At 43.4% G+C, this 24,756-nt stretch overlaps 2 protein-coding genes across 6 annotated transcripts in view; one reads left to right on the top strand and one right to left on the bottom strand.

The window, feature by feature from the left end:
* The window catches only part of LOC134349224 (gamma-aminobutyric acid receptor subunit beta-2), a 221,293-nt gene extending 197,074 nt beyond the window's left edge, over window positions 1-24,219 (bottom strand). The window contains exons 1-3 of one of the 2 annotated variants that reach the window (XM_063053228.1): window positions 23,588-24,219; window positions 23,370-23,461; window positions 22,626-22,693 (exon numbers count right to left, since the gene is read on the bottom strand). In XM_063053228.1, coding sequence (XP_062909298.1) covers window positions 22,626-22,693; window positions 23,370-23,461; window positions 23,588-23,664 — 237 coding nt within the window. In that variant the 5' untranslated portion in view covers window positions 23,665-24,219. Of the gene's footprint in view, window positions 1-22,625; window positions 22,694-23,369; window positions 23,462-23,587 lie in introns of those variants that run through there. The other variant, XM_063053229.1, reaches the window with a different exon arrangement.
* The window catches only part of gabra6b (gamma-aminobutyric acid type A receptor subunit alpha6b), a 39,224-nt gene continuing 38,292 nt past the window's right edge, over window positions 23,825-24,756 (top strand). For 3 of the 4 annotated variants that reach the window (XM_063053223.1, XM_063053225.1, XM_063053227.1), the window contains exon 1: window positions 24,474-24,726. The gene's annotated coding sequence lies outside the window, so the exon portion shown is untranslated. Of the gene's footprint in view, window positions 23,897-24,473; window positions 24,727-24,756 lie in introns of those variants that run through there. The other variant, XM_063053224.1, reaches the window with a different exon arrangement.

The following is a 24,756-nucleotide window of genomic DNA, read 5'->3' as shown; positions in this document are numbered from 1 at the left end:
CCATAGACTACACATAGATCCCCTCCAGTTCGCCTACCAGCCCCGCCTAGGAGTTGAGGATGCCATCGTCTACCTGCTAAACCGTGTCTACGCCCACCTGGACAAGCCAGCGAGCACTGTGAGGGTCATGTTTTTTGACTTCTCCAGTGCGTTCAACACCATCTGCCCTGCTCTGCTGGGGGAAAAGCTGACAGCGATGCAGGTGGATGCTTCCCTGGTATCATGGATTCTTGATTACCTGACTGGCAGACTACAGTACGTGTGCTTGCAACACTGTGTGTCCGACAGAGTGATCAGCAGCACTGGGGCTCCACAGGGGACTGTCTTGTCTCCCTTTCTCTTCACCATTTACACCTCGGACTTCAACTACTGCACAGAGTCTTGTCATCTTCAGAAGTTTTTGGATGATTCTGCCATAGTTGGATGCATCAGCAAGGGAGATGAGGCTGAGTACAGGGCTACAGTAGGAAACTTTGTCACATGGTGTGAGCAGAATTATCTGCAGCTTAATGTGAAAAAGACTAAGGAGCTGGTGGTAGACCTGAGGAGAGCTAAGGTACTGGTGACCCCTGTTTCCATCCAGGGGGTCAGTGTGGACATGGTGGAGGATTACAAATACCTGGGGATACGAATGGACAATAAACTGGACTGGTCTAAGAAGACTGACGCTGTCTGCAAGAAGGGTCAGAGCCATCTCTATTTCCTGAGGAGACTGAGGTCCTTTAACATCTGTCGGACGATGCTGAGGATGTTCTACGAGTCTGTGGTGGCCAGTGCCATCATATTTGCTGTTGTGTGCTGGGGCAGCAGGCTGAGGGTAGCAGACACCAACAGAATCAACAAACTCATTCGTAAGGCCAGTGATATTGTAGGGATGGAACTGGACTTTCTCACGGTGGTGTCTGAAAAGAGGATGCTGTCTAAGTTGCATGCCATCTTGGTCAATGTCTCCCATCCACTACATAATGTACTGGGTGGGCACAGGAGTACATTCAGCCAGAGACTCATTCCTCCGAGATGCAGCACAGAGCGTCATAGGAAGTCATTCCTGCCTGTGGCTATCAAACTTTACAACTCTTCCCTTGGAGGGTCAGACACCCTGAGCCGATAGGCTGGTCCTGGACTTATTTCATAATTTACTGGCATAATTTACATATTACAATTTAACTATTTATGGTTCTATTACTATTTATTATTTATGGTGCAACTGTAACGAAAACCAAATTCCCCCGGGATCAATAAAGTACGACTGTGACTATGACTATGGCTATGACTATGAATACTGAAGCAAAGTATTCATTAAGTATCTCTGCTATCTCCTCCGGTTCCATACACATTTTTCCACTATCACACTTGACTGGTCCAATTCTCTCATGTCTTATGCTCTTGCTCTTCACATACTTGTAGAATGCCTTGGGTTTTCCTTAATTCTGCTTGCCAAGGCCTTCTCATGGCCCCTCTAGCTCTCCTAATTTCATTTTTAATCTTCTTCCTGCTGGACTTATAATCTTCTAGATCTCTATCATTACCTAGTTTTTTGAACCTTTCGGAAGCTTTTCTTCTTGACGAGATTTTCAACAGCCTTTGTACATCACAGTTCCCGGACCCTACTTTCCTTTCACTGTCTCATTGGAACATACCTATGCAGAACACCACGCAAATATTCCCTGAAAATTTGCCACATTTCTGCCATACATTTCCCTGAGAACATCTATTCCCAATTTATGCTTCCAAGTTCCTGCCTGATAGCTCCATATTTCCCCTTACTCCAATTAAACGCTTTCCTAACTTGTCTGTTCCTATCTGTCTCCAATGCTATGGTAAAGGAGATAGAATTGTGATCACTATCTCCAAAATGCTCTCCCACTGAGGGACCTGACATCTGACCAGGTTCATTTCCCAATACCAGATCAAGTACAGCCTCTCCTCTTCTCAGCTTATCTACATGTTGTGTCAGGAAACCATCATGAACACACCTAACAAACTCCACCCCATCTGAATCCCTTGCTCTGGGGAGATGCCAATCGATATTTGGGAAATTAAAATCTCCCACAATGACAACCCTGTTATTATTGCAACTTTCCAGATTCTGTCTCCCTATCTGCTCCTCGATGTCCCTGTTACTACTGGGCGGTCTATAGAAATCATCCAGTAGAGTTATTGACTCCTTCCTGTTTCTAACTTCCACCCAGAGACTCGGTAGACATTTCTCTATGAGTTCCTCCTTTTCTGCAGCCGTGACACTATAACTGAGCAGCAGTGCCACACTCCCGCCTCTTTTGCCTGTTCTTTCTGAAACATATAAAGCTTGGGACTTGAAATAACCATTCCTGCCCTAGAGCCATCCAAGTCCCTGTAATAGCCACAACATCATAGCTCCAAGTACTGATCCACGCTCTAAGCTTATCTGCTTTGTTCATGATGCTTCTTGCATTAAAATAGACACATCTCAAAACATCAGTCTGAGGGCATCCCTTCTCTATCACCTGCCTATCCTCCCTCTCGCACTGCCTCCAAGTTTTCTCTATTTCTGAGCCAACCGCCCCTTCCTTCATCTCTTCAGTTTGGTCTTCCCAATAGCCTTCGTAAACCTCCCTGCCAGGCTATTGGTCCCCCGCGGATTCAAGTGCAACCCGTCCTTTTCCACAGCTCACGCCTGCCCCAAAAGAGGTTCCAATGATCCAGAAATCTGAATCCCTGCCCCCTGCTCCAATCCCTCAGCCACACATTTATCCTCCACGTCACTCTATTCCTATACTTACTGTCGCGTGGCACTGGCAGTAATTCTGAGATTACTACCTTTGAGGTCCTGCTTCTCAACTTCCTTCCTAACTCGCTGTAGTCTGTTTTCAGGACATCCTCCCTTTTCCTACCTATGTTGTTGGTACCAATACGTACCACAACCTCTGGCTGTTCACCTTCCCACTTCAGGATATTGTGGACTCAATCAGAAACATCCCGGACCCTGGCACCTGGGAGGCAAACTACCATCTGTGTTTCTTTCCTGTGTCCACAGAATTGTCCGTCTGCCCCCCCTAACTAGAGTCCCCTATTACTGCTGCCTTCTTCCTTTCCCTACCCTTCTGAGTCACAGGGCCAGACCCTGTGCCAGAAGTGCGGCCACTGTTGCTTCCCCCACGTAGGCCGTCCCCTCCAACAGTACTCAAACAGGAGTACTTATTGTTAAGGGGGACAGCCACAGTCTCTAGTATCTGACTCTTACCCTTCCCTCTCCTGACTGTTACCCACTTATCTGTCTCTGATGTGACTACTTGGCTATGGCTCCTTTCTATCACCTCTTCACTTTTCCTGACCAGACGAATGTCATCTAGCTGCATTTCTATTTCCTGAACACAGTCCCTAAGGAGCTGCAGCTGGATACACCTGGTGCAGATGTGGCCTTCTGGGAGGCTGGGAGTCTCCCAGACTTTCCACATCTGACACCCAGTACAGAACACCGGCCTCACAGACATACTTCCTGTTTCTATTCTTCACAGGTAACCTACCTTGCCTCAACCCATTATCACCGAAGCCCTGTATTGCCAAATCCCTGCTACCCTGACTTCTGCTCCTCTGACACCCACTCTATAAGGCTGTCTCCTTTTAAACTCTTCGCGCTGGTCGAACGTACTGACGTCCACATGCTTGCGTTGTCGTCCCTCGATCAAACCCTGTTGTATTTACACCTTTCCTTAGTCTATCTGTATGAGTTCCTCAGTGTCCCAGTGGTTATTGGTTGGTGAGTGATAGCACCCTTCCTATTTTTGAATTCTATCCATAAAGACTCAGTGAACAAGCTCTCCATTACGTCCCCTGAGTGCAGCTCTGATATTGTCTTTGAGTAGTTGTGCAAATCCTCTACCTCTTTTACCACCCTCTCAATCTTTCCTAAAATATCAAAACTCTGTGACATTAAGCACCTATTCCTGTCCCGCTCTCAACCAAGTCTCTGTAATAGTCACAACATCATAGTTCCACGTACCAATCCATGCTCTAAGTTCATCAACTTTACCCAAAATATTCCTAGCATTAAAATGCACACACTTCAAACTGTCTCATCATATCGATTACTTTGCTCTTGTTTTTACTGGCCCCTTGCATTTACCTTCTATCTTTCCCTCCACTTTCTGACCTTGTGTTCAGGTTCACATCCCCTAAACTAGTTTAAACCCTCCTGAATAACACTAGCTAACCTCCCAGCTAGGATATTGCTTCCCTCCAGTTTAGGTGCAACAGGTCCCTCTTGTACATATCATTCCTGTTCCAGAAAATTCCAATTATCTAAGAAACTGAAACCCTGCCCCCTGTACCAGTTCCTAAACCACTTACTCATCTGTACTATCATCCTATTTTTGTCGTGACTAACACGTGGCACTGGGAGTAATCCAGAGATTACTATTCTTCAGCCTCTTTCCTAACTCTCTTACTCACAGCGTATGACCTCTTCCCCATTTTTACCTATGTTATCGGTGCCAATGTGCACCATGACCTCTGGCCGGTGCACATTGGCAGAGGTCATGAGGCTGCTCACTTACTTCTTGAGAATCTTCTGCAACTGCCCTGGGACATCTTGGACCCTAGCACCTGGGAGACAACAGATAATCTTGGCCTCTGTTTCATGACGACAGAATCTCCTGTCCATCCCCCTAACTATCTAGTGATTGAAGAATCACTAACGCTTTGCCTGACTTCACCCTTTTCTGCTGAGCCTCAGTTGCCCACCCAGCAGCATCAAAAGGGATATACTTGTTGCTGAGGAGAACAGCCACGGGGGAAACCTGCACTGACAGCTCACTTCCCTTGCATCTCCAGGTAGATACCTATGTACTATCTGAAGCCACACTCTAGGTGTGACCACCTCAGTAAAAGTTCCATCTATGAGGTTTTCAACCTCCCTTATATGATTTTGTCTGCTTATTTCTCAAACATTTTACCCACCGTGTGTCATTCCCCCATCCCTATTGCTCCTGTTGAATTAGCAGCCCTCACTAATCTAGGTACATTCATCACCTTCTTCTCTAATTGGATTCCATAATCCGCAGCATTTTATTGTCTCTATTTCCACCTTCCAGCACCTGTTGCAATCTCCATCCATCCCTGTCCCACCTGGCTACATCTGGCCATTAACCCCTCCTCACCTTGATCCTCCTATTGCAAGCCAGCTCCCATCTCTCCCCATACCCTTACATGTTTATAGTGGCTATCTGTCTTTTACACTACCATTCCCAATGCAAGGTCTTGATCTGATACATCGACTATTCCTTTACCTCTAAGCACAGTAGGACCATGTTTATTCTCAGTTTTAGACATGAGATAGGGAGGTCTTTGATAATTGGTGAATACTGTAGTGCACAGAAGGCATGGCAGCAGGCTGATGGTGAGGGTTGTTGAGCACTATATTGCACAGAGGACAGTTGGCTGATGGTGAGCACTGTATTGCACAGAGGAGGACGGTAGGCTGATGGTGAGCACTGTATTGCACAGAGGAGGACGGTAGGCTGATGCTGAGCACTGTATTGCCCAGAGGGGAGGACGGTAGGCTGATGGTGAGCTCTGTATTGCACAGAGGGGAGGACGGTAGGCTGATGATGAGCACTGTATTGCCCAGAGGGGAGGACGGTAGGCTGATGCTGAGCACTGTATTGCCCAGAGGGGAGGACGGTAGGGTGATGATGAGCACTGTATTGCCCAGAGGGGAGGATGGTAGGCTGATGATGAGCACTGTATTGCCCAGAGGGGAGGACGGTAGGCTGATGGTGAGCACTGTATTGCACAGAGGGGAGGACGGTAGGGTGATGATGAGCACTGAAGTGCACAGAGAGGAGGACAGTAGGCTGATGATGAGCACTGAACTGCACAGAGATGAGGACGGTAGGCTGATGGTGAGCACTCTATAGCACAGAGGGGAGGATGGTAGGCTGATGGTGAGCACTGTATTGCACAGAGGGGAGGGCGGTAGGCTGATGGAGAGCACTATATTGCACAGAGGGGAGGATGGTAGGCTGATGGTGAGCACTATATTGCACAGAGGAGGACAGTAGGCTAATGATGAGCACTGAATTGCACAGAGGATGACGGTAGGCTGATGGAGAGCACTCTATAGCACAGAGGGGAGGATGGAAGGCTGATGGTGAGCACTGTATTGCACAGAGGACGGTATGCTGATGATTTGCACTCTATTGCACAGAGGGGAGGACGGTAGGCTGATGCTGAGCACTGAAGTGCACAGAGGGGAGGATGGTAGACTGATGGTGAGCACTGAAGTGCACAGAGGGGAGGATGGTAGGCTGATGGTGAGCACTGTATTGCACAGAGGGGAGGACGGTAGGCTGATGCTGAGCACTGAAGTGCACAGGGGGAGGATGGTAGGCTGATGGAGAGCACTGTATTGCACAGAGGGGAGGACAGTAGGCTAATGATGAGCACTGAATTGCACAGAGGATGACGGTAGGCTGATGGAGAGCACTCTATAGCACAGAGGGGAGGATGGTAGGCTGATGGTGAGCACTGTATTGCACAGAGGGGAGGACGGTAGGCTGATGGTAAGCACTGTATTGCACAGAGGGGAGGACGGTAGGCTGATGGAGAGCACTATATTGCACAGAGGGGAGGATGGTAGGCTGATGGAGAGCACTGTATTGCACAGAGGGGAGGACGGTAGGCTGATGGAGAGCACTATATTGCACAGAGGGGAGGACGGTAGGCTGATGGTGAGCACTGAAGTGCACAGAGGGGAGGACGGTAGGCTGATGATGAGCACTGTATTGCACAGAGGGGAGGACGGTAGGCTGATGGTGAGCACTGAAGTGCACAGAGGGGAGGATGGTAGACTGATGGTGAGCACTGAAGTGCACAGAGGGGAGGATGGTAGGCTGATGGTGAGCACTGTATTGCACAGAGGGGAGGACGGTAGGCTGATGCTGAGCACTGAGGTGCACAGGGGGAGGATGGTAGGCAGATGGTGAGCACTGAAGTGCACAGAGGGGAGGATGGTAGACTGATGGTGAGCACTGAAGTGCACAGAGGGGAGGATGGTAGACTGATGGTGAGCACTGAAGTGCACAGAGGGGAGGATGGTAGACTGATGGTGAGCACTGAAGTGCACAGAGGGGAGGATGGTAGGCTGATGGTGAGCACTGTATTGCACAGAGGGGAGGACGGTAGGCTGATGCTGAGCACTGAAGTGCACAGGGGGAGGATGGTAGGCAGATGGTGAGCACTGAAGTGCACAGAGGGGAGGATGGTAGGCTGATGGAGAGCACTGTATTGCACAGAGGGGAGGACAGTAGGCTAATGATGAGCACTGAATTGCACAGAGGATGACGGTAGGCTGATGGAGAGCACTCTATAGCACAGAGGGGAGGATGGTAGGCTGATGGTGAGCACTGTATTGCACAGAGGGGAGGATGGTAGGCTGATGGTAAGCACTGTATTGCACAGAGGGGAGGACGGTAGGCTGATGGAGAGCACTATATTGCACAGAGGGGAGGATGGTAGGCTGATGGTGAGCACTGAAGTGCACAGAGGGGAGGACGGTAGGCTGATGGAGAGCACTGTATTGCACAGAGGGGAGGATGGTAGGCTGATGGTGAGCACTGAAGTGCACAGAGGGGAGGACGGTAGGCTGATGATGAGCACTGTATTGCACAGAGGGGAGGACGGTAGGCTGATGGTGAGCACTGAAGTGCACAGAGGGGAGGACGGTAGGCTGATGATGAGCACTGAAGTGCACAGAGGGGAGGACGGTAGGCTGATGATGAGCACTGTATTGCACAGAGGGGAGGACGGTAGGCTGATGGTGAGCACTGAAGTGCACAGAGGGGAGGACGGTAGGCTGATGATGAGCACTGAAGTGCACAGAGGGGAGGACGGTAGGCTGATGGTGAGCACTGAAGTGCACAGGGGGAGGATGGTAGGCAGATGGTGAGCACTGAAGTGCACAGAGGGGAGGACGGTAGGCTGATGATGAGCACTGAAGTGCACAGAGGGGAGGACGGTAGGCTGATGGAGAGCACTGAAGTGCACAGGGGGAGGATGGTAGGCAGATGGTTAGCACTGAAGTGCACAGAGGGGAGGACGGTAGGCTGATGGAGAGCACTGAAGTGCACAGGGGGAGGATGGTAGGCAGATGGTGAGCACTGAAGTGCACAGAGGGGAGGACGGTAGGCTGATGGAGAGCACTGAAGTGCACAGAGGGGAGGACAGTAGGCTGATGATGAGCACTGAAGTGCACAGAGGGGAGGACGGTAGGCTGATGGTGAGCACTGAAGTGCACAGAGGGGAGGACGGTAGGCTGATGGAGAGCACTGAAGTGCACAGAGGGGAGGACAGTAGGCTGATGGTGAGCACTGAAGTGCACAGAGGGGAGGACGGTAGGCTGATGGAGAGCACTGTATTGCACAGAGGGGAGGACGGTAGGCTGATGATGAGCACTGTATTGCACAGAGGGGAGGACAGTAGGCTGATGGAGAGCACTGAAGTGCACAGGGGGAGGATGGTAGGCAGATGGTGAGCACTGAAGTGCACAGAGGGGAGGACGGTAGGCTGATGGTGAGCACTGAAGTGCACAGAGGGGAGGACGGTAGGCTGATGGAGAGCACTGAAGTGCACAGAGGGGAGGACGGTAGGCTGATGGAGAGCACTGAAGTGCACAGAGGGGAGGATGGTAGGCTGATGGAGAGCACTGAAGTGCACAGAGGGGAGGACAGTAGGCTGATGGTGAGCACTGAAGTGCACAGAGGGGAGGATGGTAGGCTGATGGTGAGCACTGAAGTGCACAGAGGGGAGGACGGTAGGCTGATGGAGAGCACTGTATTGCACAGAGGGGAGGACGGTAGGCTGATGGTGAGCACTGAAGTGCACAGAGGGGAGGACGGTAGGCTGATGGTGAGCACTGAAGTGCACAGAGGGGAGGATGGTAGGCTGATGGTGAGTACTGTATTGCACAGAGGGGAGGACGGTAGGCTGATGGTGAGCACTGAAGTGCACAGAGGGGAGGACAGTAGGCTGATGATGAGCACTGAATTGCACAGAGGGCGGTGGGCTGATGATGAGCACTGAATTGCACAGAGGGCGGTGGGCTGATGATGAGCACTGAATTGCACAGATGGGAGGATGGTAGGCTGATGGTGAGCACTGTATTGCACAGAGGGGAGGACAGTTGGCTGACGAGGAGTGTGAATTGCGTTTTCTGAGCATTGAATGGACTCGCCCAGTTTGGGCTGTGACATCAACCTCTCCCTCCCAAATTACCTTTCCCAACTTCCCCTTAAGTGCCGCTAGCTGACTTATGGGAGCAAACAAACTCCACCAGTATAGTAGAAAATTGGAGGGAAATTTTCATTCTAAAGAAGGAACTTTTACACGCCACGACTCAGCTGATGGCCTGCCACTTTACTGTTGTTGCAAATGGTGGATTGTGTTGGTTATAAGTTAATTGCATTGGGAAGTATTCGTATTTTTTTGGTTTTCTCATTTAGTTATTTATTATGTCATTCTTCTGTATATTTTATTAACCCCTATTCCATTGTGCCTAATCTGTGGCAAACAACTTACAAGTGCACCAGTGGCTTCATCAAACGTAACTACAAATCACAGCCATATGACATGTAAAAGTGCTGATTATTTTAAATGGCTGTAGAAATTTCAACACAAACAGTATAGCTTTTTAATTAAAATCAATTTACAACTTCTATTTAAATTAAATCTACCAAGCCAACCTTTAGCAAAATCAAATCGCATTTTGGCTTAAGCCAGTTATTTAACAGAAATTTATTACGTTTGTATTACAAATTTTTTAAATTTATGAAAGGGAAAGAAAGAGATTAATTTCAAGAAAGGCAAGTTAAGCTTAACTACCTGTTTTTTTTTCAAGAAAAGTTAACTAAAAATTTATTGTCTACTCAAAAGAGCATTAACAATTATTTTTAAGGTTATTCATCATGCTAATGTACCGTGAGCTGTAGATATAATATATTTTATGCAGGGGTTCTCTGAGACCCAAAAATTATTTCAAGGGTCACTTCAGGGCAAAAAGGTTGAGAAAGTCTGGTCTAGTTGAAACAATATGCAGGCTTTAGAGATCAAAGAGTTGTTCAGTCTTTTCTCTCTGGCATTCAAATCACCTGGTTCCCAATTTTTGATTCTCAGTTTCAGGATACACATCATTTCTCGCTCAATTTTTTCTGTCATAATCTCAGTAAAGATTTTCGTTTTTCTTTTGATAACCTAGGCATTGCTCATGGCCTGCCCTGAGCCTCTCCAAAGTTACAGCACATTGCTCCTGTCACCAATATTCTAGATTATGGGTGTGAATGATGGAGCCATCACCACAGCTCTAATAATCAAATACTAATCCCCTCTTTGCCATATTGTGATTCATTAAGCATCAATACAAGAGAAGCAGCACCATCAAGTGGCTGAAAGAAGGGAGATGGGATAATGTGGCAACCCAAATTGTTGAGTCCAGGGCCAAATAAACATTTGGATAAAGTGATCCACATTGGATTGGACTGTTCCAGTATTTAAGTGTGTATTTTATTCACATTTAAATGTTTTGGTTAGCAATACTGCACATCTTCTATGTTTAGTTTCCAAGTGAATAAATCAATAATTTTATATTACAACAACGTTTGTGTAAAATAAGAAAAAGGAAAAAATTAGAACTCTAGCCTGGGTCAGGTTCTGATAGACCATTGTTAGTTTGGATTTTAACCTTCTCAAGTAGCACTCTCAATTAAAGCAACACTCAATATAAGACTGATTAAATCATCAAATATAGCATCTGACGAAGACAAATGCAAGTGAATAGGATGCATGTTAATGACTGAAGCTATGATGGTCAATAGTGGACAAAATCAGAGATACAAAAACGTAGATGATTCATAGGGCTGAGGGAGATGAGAGAGAAGGGGGTGTGAGAGGGAGGGGGGTGTGTGAGGGGGAGTGTGTGAGGGGGGAGTGTGTGAGGGGGGTGTGTGTGAGGGGGGTGTGTGAGTGAGAGGGTGTGTGTGTGTGAGGGGGTGGAGAGAGAGCGGGTGTATGAGGGGGTGAGGGGGGGTTATGAGAGGGAAGGGGTGTGAGAGGGAGGGGGGTTGAGAAGGGAGGGTGAGAGAGGGAGAGGTTGAGAGTAAGAAGAGTGAGGGTGCATGTGGGAATGAGAGTAACTGACTAAGCCGTGGAGGAACCAAAAATCAAGAAGTTTGAAAGCAAGTCTTTACTTCATTAGTATCCCAATAAAGGCAATGAACACAGGTGTGATGCAAATTTGGTAGAAGTTAGCACAAAACAACAAAGTTTAAATGGCAGTTTTATGAAAGGTAAAATGTGAAGTATCAGCCAGGAGCAGCCAAAATCTAGAGGTAACGAAGGCATGGATGAGTGTTTCAACAGTAGATAAGCCAAACAAGGAACAAAGTCACTGATATTACTGAGGGAAAATAGCCTATCACAAACATGTTAAAAGTAATCATGGAGTAAAATTTGGTAGCAATATTGAAATATTTAACTTCTGACTACCACTAGTGATAGGGATGAAATTAATGACAAAGAAAGGGTTTGTTGAAGGGGTGAAAGGCAATGGCGACAAGAATGGCTGTGCAGATCTGAGGGAAGCTAATATCCTTTCATTGTAATGTCTTGTATTTCATTGTAATACAAGATATTTTATATTTTATTAAACATGTTTGAAGTCTAGTTACTTTGTGTTTTAATCTGTTATCACTGATAAAATGTCATTAAGTTTATACAGAATAGAAACACTACTTTTAGACCTACACATCCATATCAACCAAAGTGTCTTTCTAAGATAGTCCCATATGCCTGCATTTAGCCTGTACCCCCTGAACATTTCTTATCAATGTACCCATCCATCCCTTTTAACTATTATAAATATACTCACCTCTATCACTTTCCTAGATAGCTCATTCCATATACCCGCTACAATGCGAGTCATGCTTTTGAAAATTCTTATCCAAATAAAATGATGATCAAGGACACTGAATATTTCTGTACTGTGCTGATACACAGAATTAGTGAAAAATCATTTTGTGAAGCATTATTCATAGGATTGGGTGAGAGAAATCATTCTCCCTATGATTTTTTTTTCCCTATCTGAAATTATAAGAGCAGAATGGTACATAGTTAAGGATAACAGCAGGAGACAGAGAGGGAAACAAAGGCATGGTATATTAATAAATGAAATAATCAACAAAAAGCCTCTGACATCCACAAATCAAACACCTACTAATCCGTACCCACCACCTCAAATAAGGTCCACAGTAAGACAGAGGAAAACATAGACCACTTAACATGTTGTATAAATCATTTTGAGTGGATACAGAAATCAAAGATGAAATTTACCATTGCCATCAATAAGCCTGTTTGAGGAGTAGTGTTTGAAGATCGAGACTTCATACCTAGCACAACACTCATATAATCTGCTGAGCAGATATAATCCTTGCCCTATGGATTCTTAAGAAATGAGTGACTGAAAACACCTCAAAAGACTGGAGTGATATCATCAAATTACTCTGCTAAAGTTACTATAAAGGCAACCAATTCTACACATTTAAATAAAATGTGTCCCTAGTAAGGTAAAACATCTTTCATTTCTCTAGTGTTCATGATAAAATTTCCAAGATCTGCATTTTTTTAATGTACCACTCTAATTCTTTATAAACTATTCCACCAAGACTGCCTCTTGTAAGAATGCCTTCAAAGGATGTTCACTTTATATGATCCAGGTCTGCACTATACTTCATTTCATAAAATGGAATAGGAAGGTAAGGAAATGTATAAAGTGTACATTTCATAATCAAAGTTTCCAGCTTTGAAGAATGGAACTCTAATCCTTTAAGTATATTCAGAGAAACAATAAACCTATAAAAGTGTGATGGAAGTTTGAGGTGAATTACTGATCAACATTGTAACAACCTCCTGCATATTCAGCACCAGGTACCCAAAATTTCTTACACACTGGAATAGCATACAACTTAGATCTCATCTCTGTACAGTCATCTCAAAATGAATACCAATACAGCATGAGCACACAGAATGCTAGCCTTATACTTTTATCAGTCAAATTTACAAAATCATTGCAAAAATACTTTTAGTAGAAAACTCAATTTTCAAAACGTGCTATCAAACTTATGCCACTATTCAGATTTCTTAATTAATTATAAAGAACATTAGCAGTGTTACTCATAATGAAAAAGATTTAAACCGCACAATTCAAGTCATGTAACCATTTTATAGTTCATAAATCTTGAGATTTTAACATCACAATTGATTCCTCATCCAGATTAGCAAAGTTGCAAATATCTTCAAGATTCATTTATTATCAAAGAATGTATAAATTTTACAACTTGAGATTTGCTTGCTCACATGTAGCCACAAAGCGAGAAACCCAAAAGAACCCAATTAAAGAAAAAGAACGAAAATAAAAGACCAACACTCAATGCACAAAAGAAAAAAAAGTTTTAAAAAATCATGCAAGCAATTGAAGCGAACAGCAGCAGCATGCCAAACCAAAACTGAGTCCTCAGATCTGAACCCTGAAGCAGCCCAGACTAGGCCCAAGGCCTTGCTTATCAGTTCATCATATTACAGACATCCCACCTCTTCCGGAAGTTCTGGGAGTCTCCCGTATATTGATAGCAGCTCCCTGATGCCCACAAATTATATACAATATCCCGGAAATCAATTGTTGCTCGCTGCACTGTTTGCAACAGTGACTTTTCTATTGCCCATGGTGGGTTAAATGACGTAAAAGACATGTTGAGGTGAGTTTAACAGGTGTCATTCGATCATTAGCATAGCTAACGTTAGTTAAACTAGCTGGCTAGCTGCTAAGGAGCTACTCTATTGATGTCCTACGTGATGAGGCCAAACTCCCTGTAGACTTGCTTAAAGTTGTAATGGAATAACAAAACAACTCCATGATAATATAATATAATTTAATATAATATAAGTACATATTTTAATCTCACATTTTCTGCATAAGACAATATAATAAGGATACACCTTATGCTTTTATTTCGTTTAGGGACCACAACATATTAGGGAGGCTAAGCGCAGGGAAGGCTGCTCAAGTATTGGTGCTACCTCCCTGAAATGAGTTTTTGCAGGGTGGGATGTCTGGTATTAGAGAGCACAGAGCACTGCAGCTGGGGCAGTCTTCATAATTTCTGTGGCCATGGAGATGACCACCACAGAGAACAAGCAAAATCAACTCTCATCTCAAATTCTACAGGGCACAATTGAGAGCATCCTGACTGGCTGCATCACTGCCTGGTATGGGAACTGTTCCTCTCTTAATTGCAGGATTCTGCAGAGAGTGGTGCAGAGAGCCCAGTGCATCTGTAGTTATAAACTTCCCATGATTCAGGACATTTACAAAGACAGGTGTGTGAAAAGGGCCCGTAGGATCACTGGGGACCCAAGTCACCCCGACCACAATCTATTCCAGCCGCTACCATCTGGGAAACGGTACCAGAGCATAAAAACCAGGACCAACAGGCTCTGGGGAAGCTTCCACCAGGCCATCAGACTGATTAACTCACGCTGATTTGAGTGTAATTCTGTTACATTGACTTATTTATTATAAATTATTATAAATTACTATGATTGTACATTGCACACTTAGACCAAGACATAATGTAAAGATATTTATTCCTCATGTATGTGCAGGATGTAAGAAATAAAGTCAATTCAAACTCAACACCCTGTCTTTTCAGACTACTTGGGCCAGCAGTTAAATTGACCCAACAGTGGAAGAGTGAAAGTCTCTGGCGCGTTGGAGAGAGGAGTGAAGATCACAGAGAGTGAGCGAAATCAGCTCTCATCTCTGATCTGAGCCAGCAACAAACTGGAAGCTGTTGTGGAAGGACTTACTATTTCCCTCCACAGATACTGCCTGACTTAATAAGTTCTGTCAGCATTGTGTGCTGTTCCAGATTCCAGCATTTGCAGTATCCTGTGTTGGTATATATTTTGTGGTGGCCGCAACAAGTAGTAGAAATGATGGAAACCTACAGTCCAAAGTCATTCAGCACCACAGTACAAAAACAGGCTCTTTGGTGCATCTAGCCTGTGCCAAACTCTTTTTCTGTCTAGCCCTATCAACCTGCACCTTGACATAGCTTTCAATGCACTTCCCTTCCAGGTACCTATCCAAGCTTTCCTTAACTGAAGAAATTTAACCTGCATTCACCACTTCCACTGGCAGATTGCTCCACACTCTGACCGCCCTCTGAGTGAAGAAGTTCCCCCTTAAACATTTCACCTTTCATCCTGAACCTATGATCTCTATTTCTAGTTTCACCCAAACTCAGTGGAAAATGCCTGCTTGCATTTACTATATTTATATCCCTCATAATTTTGTGTATCGCTATCAAATCTCTCCTCACTCTCCTGCGCTCGAGGGAATTAAGTCTTAACCTATTCAACCTTTCCCTATAACACTGGCACTCAAGTCCCAGCAAAATCCTTGTAAATTTTCTCTGCACTCTTTCAATCTTATAGATATGTTTCCTGTAGATATATGATAAGAACTTCAGACAATACCCCAAATTTGGCCTCATCAACATCATATACAACTTCATCATAGCATCCCAACTCTTGTACTCAATACTCTGATTTATGAAGACCAATGTGCCAAAATCACTATTTATGACACTTCTACTCTAAAGGAATTATGGATTTGTATTTCCAGATGGCTTTGTTCTGCTACACTCCTCGGTGCCCTACCATTCACTGTGTAAGACCAATTCTGTTCTTCCAACATCCAACACCTCACGTTTGTCTGAATTAAATTCCATCTGTCATTTTCAGCACAGTTTTCTTGCTGGTCCAGATCTCACTGCAAGCTTTGATAGGTTTCTTCACTGTCCACTACGCCCCTTGTCTTGCTGTCATCCAAATAATCGTGTCTCCAATTTACCACATTATCATTCAAATCATTTTTTAATTTTTATTTTATTTTAGCAATACAGTATACCAATATATATGACAAATAATAGATCTAGTACCATTCCCTCCAGCACATCACTTATCACAGGCCTCCAGTCACAGAGGCAAATATCTACAATCATTCTCAGGCTTCTCTCATTAAGCCAATGTTGAATCCAATTTACTACTTCATCCCAAATGCCAAGCAACTGAACCTTCTGCACCAGCCTCAATGCAGACTTTGTCAAAGGTTTTGCTGAAGTCCATGCAGACAACGTCTATTGCCCTTCACCAATATTCCTGGTAACTTCTTCAAAAAACAGTATAAGACTGGTTAAACATGACCTACCACGCACAAACCATATGCATGGCAGGTCATGTCTAACTAATCTTATAATCAAAGGCCCTGTCTATCCAAATACTTTCATATCCTGTCCCTTAGAATACTTTCCAATAATTTACCCACTACTGACATCAGCCTCACCAGCCTATAATTTCCTGGCATATTCTTACAGCCTTTATTGAACAACAAAACAACATTAGCTATACTGCAGTCCTTCAGCACTTCACCCATGACTAAGAACATTTTAAGTATCTCTACCAGAGCCCCTGCAATTCTTGCATCAGACTCCAATAAGGTCCAAGGAGAGACCTTGGCAGGCCCTGGGGACTTAGCCACTCTAATTTTCCTCAAGACTGCAAGTACTTCCACTTTCGTAATCTGGATATGGTCTATGACTTCACTACTGTTTTGTCTCTGTTTATGTACTCTGCTTCCATCTCCTGAGTAAATGTAGATGAAAAAAATCAATTTATAATCTCCCTCATTTCTTTTGGCTCCATGCACAGATAAGTTTCAAGTAGACTAATTTTGTCCCTTGCCATCCTCTTGCTCTTAATGTATGTGTAGAAGCCACTGGGATTCTTCTTTACCTCACCTGCCAGAGCAACCTCATGTCTGCTTTCAGCCCTCCTGATTTCCCTCTCAAGTATTCTCTTAAATTTCTTAGACTCCTCAAGTGATTCATGTGTTCCTTGCTGCCTATTCCTGGTATGTACTTCCTCTTCTTCTTTAAAAGGGCAAACGTATCCCTCAAATCCTAGTTTCCTTAAACCTGTTAACATTTCCTTTTATTCTAACCAGGGTATACAAATTGTGTACTCTCAATATAATTGAAAGCTTTCCACTTAGCACACATCCTTTTCGCCAGAAAACAACCTAAACAACAAAAAAAAACAACCTTGAAGTGAACTAAGATTTTAAGGAAGTTAACATCAGCAACAACATAATATTGGGAAAAAATGAAGGAACTGAAAAGCTAAATACTTATGGCCTACTGATCTGGATTCATTTGTTGCCATTATCCAAACTTTTATAACTTCTGGAATGGTTTCAATTGATAATACAGAAGAACTCATCTGATTTTCTTCAGAGATATTGAAGTGTTCACTTTCAGTAAAATATGAAAATCAAATTTCTGCAACTGACAAATACAATGCACTGTAAAATACTTGGAAGAAATATTTCTATGAATATTTTTATACTTTTAATGGAAGTGGTGCTGTATTAAAAAGTGTTACTAAATTGATGTAATTATAAATTATAAAAACAATATTTTATTTTTAATCTTTGGTTACATCATACAAGGACATATATTGGTTTAATTATATGCCTTAGAAATCAAACATGTAGAAACTGTACCAAATTTTATATGTGAGAAAATATTCAAAGCTAAAAAGAAAATATCAGAAACATGTCTCAAAGGGGGCGGGGGGAGGGAAAATTAACATTTTAGATGAAAACAAAAATTAATCTTGCTGGAAGCACGATATGGATTCCAGCAAACTGTCAGTCTGTTTCACATTCTGTTCAAAGAAATTTGGCACGGTGTAAAATGGGTCACCTATTTGCTATCAGCTAAATGGCCAACTTCAAAGGCCTTACTGCTTAATTCCAGAATTTTGTTTTATGTTGGTGTTCTTTTCTCATTTGCTAATAGATTTACTTCCCAAGGGCTATTGCATTTCTGGTTTTGTGTTATAATATCTTTTTCCTCCAATGATCATGGAAGCAAGCTTTGTAAAATATGAAAAAAAATGAGAAAAAGGCTTTCACTCCTGGAAGTAAATGGTGTGTCATATCAAAAGTTGAATTTTCAGTGGTCAAGAATCTACACAAATTCATTTCTTCTGTAATTCTTATTAACACTTGATAGGCGACGGACAAAAGAACCTTTTGGCATAGAAAAAAGTATTTGTTTTATAAAAGATCAGATGAAAACATTGCTATATCACAGCCCAAAAAAAGAAAAATAGTTTTGTGAGAAATAAAATCACCATCTTCTTGAACTAAAACATAAATTGGAGCAGACATTCACTTTTGCCTGTACATCAGCTTCATTATTATAATATACTGTATATGTGAAATACTGCTAAATGGATTGAGTGGCTTTGTGGCCAAATTTGAGAATGATATAAAGGTAATAGAGTGGCAGGCAGTGCTGAGAAAGCAGGGGGTCTGCAGAAGACTTGGACAGATTAAGAGAATGGACAAAGAAGTGTTGTTAGATGTAATACAGTGTAGGGATAGTGGAATCCACTGGCTGGCTGGTTGAGTGGAGTCACACCAACAACCTTAAACTCATTGTCAGTAAGGAACTAATTGTGGACTTCAGGAAGGGGATGTTGGGAGAACACATATCAGTCCTTATCAGCAGTGGAATGGGGGAGCAGCTTCAAGTTCCTGAATGTTAACATCTCCGGCATGTTGATGCAATTACAAAAAAGGAATGCCAGGAGTTATATTTTATTAAGAGTTTGAGGAGATTTGTATGTCACAAAAACAAATTTCTACAGATGTACCATGGAGAACATTCTGACAGGCCTCATTACCATCTGGTATAAAGGTACCAATGCACAGGATCAGACAAAGCTGCAGAGGGTAGTAAACTTAGCCAGCTCCATCATGGGCACTAGCCTCCCCACCATTCAGACCATTTTCAATAGGTGATGCCTCAACAAGTTGGCATCCATAATTAAGGACAATCATCATCCAGGACATGTCATTTTCTCATTGCTAGCATCAGAGAAGACAAACACTCAACTCTCTAGGGACAACTTCTTCCCCTCAGCCGTCAGATTTCTGAGTGGACTATGAGCATTACCTCACTTTTTGCAGTACTTATCATAGTAACGTACTCATTTAAAAAAAATTGTATTGCACTGCACTACTGCTGCAAAACATAAATTTCATGATATATGTGAGTAATAAATCTGATTCTGATTTTGATTGTATTGTCATTCATTTTGGTCAAGGAGTGAAAATTTAGACAATTTTTTAAACAGCAAGCAAATCCAGAAACTGGAGCTGGAAAGGGATTTAGAAATCCTATTGAGCAAACCACAAAAAATTAACTGCAGGTTTAGTCAGTAGTAAGGAAGGCCAATGCAGTCTTAGCATACATAGCGAATCTAGAATATAAAATCAAGGATGTAAAGCTGAGAAACACACACCAGTATCTGCAAATTTTCATGTGTATATAAAGCTGAGGCTTTAAAAGGTATTAATCAGACCGTATTTGGAGCATTGTAAGCAGTTTTGGGCCCTATATCCAAGAAAGAATGTGCTGGCATTGGGAAGGGTCGAGAAGGTTTATGACAATGATTCTGGGAAGGAAAGGCTTAATGTATCAGTTACGTTTGATGGCTCTGGGCCTGTACTGACTAGAATTTAGAAGAATGAGTGGGATATCATTGAAACCTACCGAACCCTGAAAGGCATAACTAGAGTGCACGTGGAGTGTATATTCCCAATAACAGAAAAGTCAAGGACCAGAGGGCACAGCTGCAGAATAGAAGGATGTCCCTTCAGAAAAGAGATAAGGAGGAATTTCTTTAACCACAGAGCAGTCAATCTGTGTTAGCTGAGATACTAGATAGCTGTGGAGGCCAAGTCATTGGTTCTTGATTAGAAAAGGTGTCAAAGGTTACGGGGAGAAGGCAGAAGAATGGGATTGAGAAGGAAAATAAAAGAGCCAGGATCGAATGTCAGAGCAGAATCGATGGGCTGAATGATCTAATTCTACTTCTATGTCTTATAGTCTAAATCAGTTATATAGCATGTTAATGCAAGATTAGAGATGCAAGTTGTTATTGGGATGCATTATCTATGTCAGAATAATGACACAAATGTCAATCAAGAAGTACAGCTATCTCACTACAAATTGTCAAACAACTAAAGGCAAATATCTCACAGTATATAAAGAGCGAAAAAAGGTAACACCATAAAGACAAGTCTCACAAATAAGATTTCCCTTCCATTTAATTCTTAGTGTTTTCAATGGACCTTTATGTACATACGTAGTTGCCCTTTTTTCTCTTGCTGTGGATGGTTAATTTATTTTATGTGAGGCTTGATCAGCAAGTGTATCCACAATCATATATTCAATAAAGTATAAGTTTACTATCTCAGAAAATTCTAGAAGAAGTGTATTCAATAAAAAGCAATAAAATGTGTGTGCCCACATTTCCCCTCCCCAAATGAGTCAATAATCAGAACATTCCTTTTTTTGTTTAAGATTGTGTAAGAAACATTTCAAGTACCCAATAAATAAATGGTTTTCAAAATTGCAATTTGAAAATATTTATTATGTATCTCATAAGTAACCACTAAAAATCTAAAAGATTCCAAGCAGTATCAATGAAAAAGCTGATGTCTTGTGTTTTAATTTTGTGTTCATGTTTCAAAGAAATAAACATGTTAATTCTTTCTTGCTAATCAGAATCCCAGTCACAATTATTATCACTCTCTTATATGATGTGATATTTGTTTTAATGCAGTAGTACAGTAAAAAAGGTATAAAATTACTATTAAAATTACTTATGTAATTACTAATTACATTTGTTGGGAATTCCATGTAGAATGAAGTTACATGAAAAAATGAATTAAAATATTTCATCTACTGAGGCATTATAACTGTTAGCTAGGTAAAATAGAAAAAAAGTCACAGGCTATTTTTCCCAATATAGAATGAAATATAATGGAAAATCATGTTAAATCCAAGTGTCATTTCATTCAGTTTTCAAGATATTTAGCATCTAAATTAAGTCAAAATTCTGGTCCGCAACTTTAGTCAACCTACTCAATAAATTAAGCTGGAAAATCTCTAGTTTAATTGTTCTTCCTGTTGACTGTCCCCCTTCATCAGTTAGTTGCAGCTAATGGTATAAATACAGTACATAATACGGCAACACTAGATGGCAGTGCCAGAGGTCATATTAAAGTGGCCTACATAAAAGTCATCTGAAACTGAAAAGTTTTTCTAAAGATACTATCGTCAGTTGTTGATAATGTAAACGAAATCACCACTACTTATAATCCTTAACAATTGATTATGAAATTTAAAACTATACTTCACTTAACAGTAATAAAATACTTTAATTGGCCATGTTGAATATTTATGCAAAAATTACAATTTACAATAAATATTGTTTACAACTTAATTCTGTCATGCTCCCGACAAGATCAAACAATCATCCTAAAGTTTTCAGGTAAGTTAATGAAATTAGGTCAGTTTTCTGATGTCAGTCCGCGATGTCAAGCTCCCCTTTTTTCCCTTGTCTTACCAACCCCACTAATCTATTAAAGAATAATACAGCTAAAATGATCAAATAACATACGATAATTTATAGAAGGAATTTGACGCAAAAGGGAACCCTTGCCAACCTTATTCCATACCCTCATAAGTCAGTAAGTAAGCTCATTTACGAAGTTGTATCTGCACATATGGTGACCTTGAGATGACAGCGTGTGGCGAAATTCCTCAGCTTTGTTACCATACAGAGGAAACCATCTAAACACAACTAAGTTGAACGAAACCATACAGGTCAGACAAATGCCCCCACCACCATCACTTTCCTGCACAGACCAATTTATAAACTGCCAAAAACAAAACACTGACAGTACCTAATGAATTAAAGCGAAAGTTACAAGATTCAAACATAGGCAATACTTTTATACTGTCAGTTGCAGTAACAGCTAGTGGCTTCTACGTAACTGCGTTTATTGATCACCTAAAAGAAAAAATATTTACCGCGATCAACGCTAAGAAAGCTGCAGGTAGTAGGCAGGGCCAGTTGTGTTGGGACCGGCAGCCTGGTGCCGCCCGCGCTCTGATCAGCAGGTGGCGCCATTGCTCGATGGCAGAACATGGGCACCTTGAGGAAAGGTCGCTCGGAGCCCGGCGGTCACCTCAGTACCATGGCAGCCCGCGCCCGCGATCCCGCCACCGCCGCTACCTACACCGTTCACCTAAAATCACCTCAGCACCGTGGCAGCCCGCTCACGGTGCCCGGCGTTGCCAACACCATTCATGGAAAAAGGTCGCCCAGAGCCGGACGGGCACCTCGGCAGCCCGCACCCCCTCCCCACCGTCCCGTCCCGTCCCGTCCCCTTCCCCGCTTAGTGTCCGGTACTGCCAACACCGTTCATGAGACTCATCATACACGCACGGCAGATGCTGACAGCCGGCAAATACTGTTTCAAGGAAATGTGGTTGGTTGCCGATGGAGTGGTCCAAACGTGCGGCTACCCAAACTATCGCGATCGAACGAAAACTTGTCCTGGTAATTCCACGACCAAAGGTATCAGAGTTGCTGCAGGAGACTGGTGTACTCACCATATTGACTTCTGAAACCATATCTATACTGGCAATGTCTATGTTCATGCCAACCAGCACGGGATCACCTGCAAACAAAACAAGACCGTCCGCAACGTTGATTTATTTAACTCTTTGATAATACATCAGAAATGACATATACACACACACATACACACATTTACAACCCGACTCCAGGCAGCGTGGTCACCGTTCTCCCCTTCCCCCAAGGCACTGTTTTAAATCACATTTCTTTCAATTAAGCACATCCACAAAACGCAGCGCTTCCATGTAACATTACAGTATGTGACCGGCATTTGATATTCTGCTTTACACCACCGAATGTTTCAGAAATGTTGCAGGAAATTAAAATGGTGTTAAAATTGTGGCACTGGACATTGAACTTCATTGAATTGAAGGTGCGAACGGGAACCGGTCGGGATTCACCTTTGCACCGAACCATCGGCTGTTCCGTGATTATTTTGAATCCCTCCACCAGAGGAATCTGGTTTAATAACTACCAGCACAACTTATTTAGGCTGACGTTTGGCCATCAGATCCTGACCAAGGGTGAGAGTAGCCCCACTGAAAGGGACACTAGCCAAACACCTTGTGTGGAACCCGAGCAACTTGTGTCCCAATAATTTTAACTTTTAAATCCTTATGGTGGGTTAGACGGCAGTCAATGAGCAAGGGGAGAGGAGGGGTGAGATGTGAGGGAGCAAACAGGGAATCACATTAATACCAAAAAAAAACACAAATTACCTCCAAAATCTGGCCTCAAACGGATATCATAGCCCTTTAACAGTCTATCAACGGTCTCCTTCACCAATGACATGTTACTGGGGTCTTTGACACTGGATGAGAAAGCAAAATGTAACAGTAAATGGCATAATATTTTTTTAAAGGAAAAAAAATAAATGCCTGGAGTAAAGTGCCATTCTGCAAATGAAGAGGTGCCGACCTCGGACACCATGGCTTACCTTTGTGCACACACCATCGCCACTAGCAAGGGGAACGACAAAGCCCTAAAGTAGCCCCTTCTCCGGACTCTCAGCATCCCTAAGTTTTGCGGATGATGTCGGGGTCTCTTATTTTTTTTTCCAGCGAAGACAGCGATAGAGAGAGAAAGAGAGAGAGAGAGGATCCAACTTATTCTGACCAGTGCAGTAATTCCAAGGTGGGGGCGCCTGCGCACACTCTCTCACTCACTCCTCAACATCAAAGCCCGTGGATGTGGGCAAGCGGCTCCACTCCGCTAAATAAAAATATAACGGCAACAGAGGAGAGGGGTAAGAGGGAGAGAAAATGGAAAGAACTAAATGGGGGGGAGGAGGAAGGAAGGGAGGAGGGGTAGAGAAAGAGAGAGAGAGGGGAGGAGGAATGAAGAAAAACAAGATGTCTGTGGCTGTTCTATTGAACAACGCAGTTTTCTCCTTTTTCCCCCTCCCCTTGTTTTCTTTTAACCCTGTCTTTAGACGCTGCCTGTTAGAGCATCTGAAAATGCCAGGGTGGAAGGACACCGTGTGCTTGTCTCTTCCAGAAATCTTGGCGCATGGTGCTGCTTCCAGATCGTTATCCTCACAGGCGGCTCGTCATTCCCACAGTGGGGAGGGGAGGAGGTGGGGGTACAAGAATATAAAGGAAATTTGTTTAAATCTGGAGGATGCTAAAACACGCACTACGCACGGCTTCCTTTGAAAAAAAAGCAGAAAATCGCAGAGATGGTAGTCTGCCAGCTTCCGCCTTGCTCCATATTAATATTCGTGAGCACGCAGGCACACGTCCATCGCCTCTCCCTATCCCCGCTCTGCTTGTGTGTGTGTGTGTGATTTTTTTTGGTGGAGGAGAAAGAATAACAAAAAAAAAAGCTGGCTCGAATTGTATTTTAACACATTTCCCAGTCTGCGCGCGTTTGACATCTGGGATCCGAGCGCGAGTTGCCCGTCCCGGACGCCGCAGGCCGTTGGCTGCTTCTCCCGCGCGTCTGCCCACCCGCCGGCTCGAGCCCAGCGGCTTCAGCTCGCTCGACTAACGGACGCCGGGTCACGTGAGACCGGGTTCGAGGCGGGAAAAGGGGGATTCCCGGTCCTCACCGCTCGCCACAGTGAACGAACAAAATGTACGCGTTATTGCCGCCGAGCCCTTCGCG

The sequence above is a fragment of the Mobula hypostoma genome, chromosome 7, assembly GCF_963921235.1.
Source record: "Mobula hypostoma chromosome 7, sMobHyp1.1, whole genome shotgun sequence".
Classification (NCBI taxonomy): Eukaryota; Metazoa; Chordata; class Chondrichthyes; order Myliobatiformes; family Myliobatidae; genus Mobula; species Mobula hypostoma.
This window is presented reverse-complemented; position numbering and strand designations above follow the sequence as displayed.